The sequence below is a fragment of the Gracilinanus agilis genome, unplaced genomic scaffold (assembly GCF_016433145.1).
Source record: "Gracilinanus agilis isolate LMUSP501 unplaced genomic scaffold, AgileGrace unplaced_scaffold23433, whole genome shotgun sequence".
In the NCBI taxonomy this organism is placed as follows: domain Eukaryota; kingdom Metazoa; phylum Chordata; class Mammalia; order Didelphimorphia; family Didelphidae; genus Gracilinanus; species Gracilinanus agilis.
This window is the reverse complement of record NW_025355173.1, coordinates 1-4,258: the sequence shown is the minus strand read 5'-3', so window position 1 is coordinate 4,258 and position 4,258 is coordinate 1. Positions and strand designations below refer to the sequence as shown.

Genomic DNA, 4,258 nt, shown 5'->3' with positions numbered 1-4,258 from the left:
AGGAAGAGGAGGAAGAAGAGGAGGAGGAAGAGGAGGAAGAAGAGGAGGAGGAGGAAGAAGAGGAGGAGGAGGAAGAAGAGGAGGAGGAGGAAGAGGAGAAAGAGGAGGAAGAAGAGGAGGAGGAAGAGGTAGAAGACAAGGATGAAGGAGAAGAGGAGAAGGAAGAAGATGAGGAGGAGGAAGGGGGGGAGGAAGAGAAGAAACTGATCATCTCACTTCATAGAAGCCCCGGACGAGCGCCTCCGTTTGCTGCACGACCCCCCGCTCCACTCGCCACTTCACCATCCTCTCGATGTATTCCTTCTTGTTCTTTTCCGTCACCTGGGTATTTGCCCCGCCGGACTTCAGCTCTCTTTCTGTCACCTTCCAGGGGAAAGAAAAGCAGCTTCAGGGTTCTGTGGCACTGCAGAGAGGGCCAAAGAAGCCAGCCGGGGGCTCCGGGTTCTGCCCCCTCCCCGTCTCTCCTGAAGGGAGAAGCAGCATGAGCTCGGGGGGTGCTAGATCTGGCCCCCACCCAACCCCTCAGTCTAGGTGAGTTTCGGGCACCGGTCCCCGGTCTCTCGGCCAGAAGGGACAGAACTTTTTGGGTTGGCGCCCAGGGCCCGTGACCAAAGCCAGCGAACGTCCCGGGGGGTGGGTCGGGTTAGGCATCAGGAGGAACTGCCCCCTTTCAGGAAACACACCGTCGCTTTGCGTGTCTGAGGAGAGATGGCGTTGGCCCCATTGGCACCACTGGCACCTCCCACTCCTCTGGAGGTCAGCCTCCTAGCACGGAGCCCTACGCCCACATGGGGAGAAGGTCCCTGGCTTCCATAGCGGCTGGGAGAAGGTTCGGATCCGAACCCGAACCCATTCCTCCCACTTGCCAGAAGCTCGGGCTGGCATCCTCAGAGTTAGTCCTCAATCTTTATTCTCCCTTCTGCCTTCATCCAGCTGGGTGGCGCAGTGGACAGAGCACCGGACTTGGGAGTCAGGAAGACTCGAGTTCCAATCTGGGCTCAGACACCTAACAGTTGTGCGAGCCGAGGCCTTTCCCCTCTGCCTCAGTTCCTTCCTCTGTGAATGGGATGATCCTGTCATCGTGGGCGCTCCGATCACGGGCTGTTACTATGATGATCCAGGCATGGATGGACTCTGGTCATTCCTCCCTCTCTCAGCCCCCACGGCCTGTCCGCACGGGTGGCACCGCCTGGCTCTCCTCTCGAATCCATCATCCAAGCAGACCCCAAAGAGGTGCTCGCTTTTTAGCCCTCACCGCCTGTCTTGGGCTCAGATCTGGGTATCGGTTCCAAGGCAGGGGAGCGCCGAGCCCTAGGCAGTGGGGGGCGAAATGACTTCGCCAGGGTCTCACAGCAGGAAGTGTCTGCAGCCAGATTGGAACCCAGGACTTCCGTCTCCAAGCCTGGCTCTCTATCTACTGAGTGGCCCAGTGACTTCAGGGATCATCTTTTTACAATTTTAACTCCATTTAAAGAAGGTGATTGTCTTAAAGCCCAGAGCTCACCCTTACTCCCTAGCTCAGGAGGTTTCAGTGGCTCCCTACTGCCCTCCGAGGCCTCACAGTGATGTTCCGTCTCCCACCTCCGTGCGTCTGAGCCCCCCGTCGGCCCTGACCTGGCCCCGCCGCCCGGCCGCCCGGCCGCCCCGCCACACGGACCTGCCCAAACACCTCCTCGTTGACGGTGAACGTGAGGTCCAGGATGTCCGTGATGTTGTTGTCCTTCATCCACTGCAGGCTCTGGTGGAACTCCTCATCCAGGTACTCCAAGTCACTCAGGTCGCAGGGCCTGAGGAAAGGGCAGAAGGGGAGAGGCCGGAGGCCGGGGGACCCTGCTGAGACGCCAGAGCCTGCTTTTGGGTCCCCCCCACCCCCGAGGTCTTTCCAGCCCCCCTGCAGAGGAGCACAGGACGGGGAGAGCCTGGCCCCAAGGGTCACGGTGCAGGGGACTCCCAGGGGAGGAAAGCCCTTCTGCCCACACAGGCTGGCATCTTCTCTGCAGCGCCAGGCCCAGAGAGGAGCTTAGCGAGGGGAGACACCAAGCGTCCTGGCCAGAGTCCCACCACTGGCGTGTGTCGGAGGCAGGAGGGGAGCCCCGGGGCTTCCTGGCTCGGGGCCAGCTCTCCAGGGCCGCCTCCTACCACCCTTCCAGGGGATTTAGAGATGGGAGGGACACTGGGGAGCCTTCAGAAGAGCCCATTCTTCATTTCTTCATTTTAGAGATGGGAAAACTGAGGCCAAGAATGGAGCAAGGGGCAGAGCTGGGACTTGAACTCGGGATCCCTGATGGTTAGCCTGGGAGTTCCTCCAGGGCAGGGGCTGCTTTTGCCTCCTTGGTATGCCCAGTGCTTGGCACAGTGCCTGGCACACAGCAGGAGTTTAATAAATGCCCGTTGGCTTGACTCCGCTTCACTGCCCACAGCACTACCCCAGGCTAAACCCCCATAAGGCCCAGGGGGGAGACTTTGGGGCCCCGGCTCTGAGGGGCCCAGCAAGATGGGGTGACCTTCACCCTCGGCTACAGACACAAGAGCCGCCCCCATTTATCAGTCTTGGGTGGCCAGAGGAGGGGGTAGGGGGCCCCCAGGGTTCAGGGGCCCAAGGAGAAGCCCCCAACCATACACTCACAGCCGAAGCAGGGCCTTGTAGAAGGGTCTCGTGAAGAAGGCATCGAGAAGGTACTGATGGATGAGGGCGAGACCCAGGATGCGGCCGCTGAAGCGAAACCTGTGGGGCACATGGCACAACCGGTAGGAGTGAGAGGGAGAGCAGCGAGGGGCAGGGGGTCGCCAGCCTCAGATCCTCCCTCCCTGGGGGCTCACCCCTGCCCCACGTTCCTTCCCTTCTTTCTCTCTTCTCTGGCACAGTCTGGATCTGCCTATGAGGGGCTGAAGCTCAGCCCCGGCCCCGGCCCCATCACCCCCTTCTTCCTGACTCCTCACCAGGTCATCTGCTGCCTCACTGGCCGTGGAGCCCAAGAGTGCCCCGTGGGCACGATCATGCTTCTGGATCCACGTGAGCCCTGAACATGTCTTGCTTTATCATTCTTTATCGAAAGGGGATGTAGGGGCAGCCAGGTGGCCCAGTGGGTAGAGCACCAGGCCTGGAGTTGGGAGGACCAGAGTTCAAATGTGGCCTCAGATGCTTCCTGGTTGTGTGACCTTGAGCAAGTCCCTTACATTTTCTCGGCCCTCTTCCTTCTGTCTTGGAGTTGTTATTCAGACAGAAAGTAAGAGTTTAAAAGCAAAACAGCAGAAAGGCGGCGTGACATGGCTGAGAGAGGGTCAGCCTTGGAGCACAAGTTACTGACCTGCATTGATGGAGGGAGCTTCCACAATGGGAGTCCCCCACGGAGGACATCGCGGGTCCCTCCGCCTGCCCCCACCCCGAATTATTTAGCTCTATCCGCGGATGCTCCTGATCTCTCCCCCAAGGAGGTCACCCACGGCTGCCTCCTCCCTGGTGTTTTCTTCCTGAGACTCTGCGGGAAGGCTGGGGGGTACCGTCTTGTGGTGGCTCTCGGGCCTTCCATCCCGGCTGCCTCGCCGGCCCCCACGCTGTGGTCCGGCCGCAGTAAAGTTCCGTTTCCCCTGGGGCGGATGCTCACTGGCAGGCCCTCGGCCACCTCCCCCTCCCCAGGCCTCGGGATCTTTTCTGCGTCTCTTGCCGGCCCCTCTTCCACCTTCCCTCCTCGCCCAGGACATCTCGCCGCCCTCCATCGGCTTCCCCGGCCTGGCCCAGCTCCTGGCTATGCTCCCCGCGCGGGCGGCCTTCTCTGCGGCTCCAGCTCGGGCGGTCCTCGCGCCTCTCTTTGTGGAGTTAGTCCCGGCCGTTGAGGAGAAAGCCTCCGCCTGCCTCCGCCTGCTCCCTTCCCAGCCGCTCCCCAGGCAGAGCCTTCCGCGGCTCCCGGGGGTCTTGGGGCCCTTCTTGGGCTCCTCTCGAGCGTTTCTCATCTCGGGCCCTCTGAGGGCCGCCGGGCGCCCTTCCTCGCCCAGCTCGCCCCCGCGGCACCCGCTGAGGCTTCTCCGGCCGCCTCCCTGTCCCGCCGGGCCTGGCCGGGAGCCACAATGGCCTTCCCTCTCCGTCGAAGCTCCTCCGCTTCCTCCGGGTTCGGCTGGCTTGGAGCTGCCGATTTCTCGTCCTGCCCGACTCGGACCCTCACCCTGCAGGGCCGGGAGACACCGCGCGAGGGCCCTTCTCGGCCGCCTCCGCCTTGTCCCAGCAGCCGGCCGTTTCCCGCCTCCTCCTCGTGCCTGGCTC

General features: G+C 62.0%; 1 protein-coding gene across 1 annotated transcript; it reads right to left on the bottom strand.

The window, feature by feature from the left end:
* Positions 1–180: 180 nt before the first annotated feature.
* On the bottom strand, positions 181–3,358 carry LOC123254503 (E3 ubiquitin-protein ligase HECW1-like). Its single transcript, XM_044683509.1, has 4 exons — positions 3,309–3,358; positions 2,627–2,725; positions 1,658–1,787; positions 181–363 (listed from the first exon to the last, which is right to left on the bottom strand). Exons 1-4 carry the CDS (start codon positions 3,356–3,358, stop codon positions 208–210), a joined length of 435 nt encoding a protein of 144 aa, XP_044539444.1. The 3' UTR covers positions 181–207.
* Between the last annotated feature and the right edge of the window lie 900 nt (positions 3,359–4,258).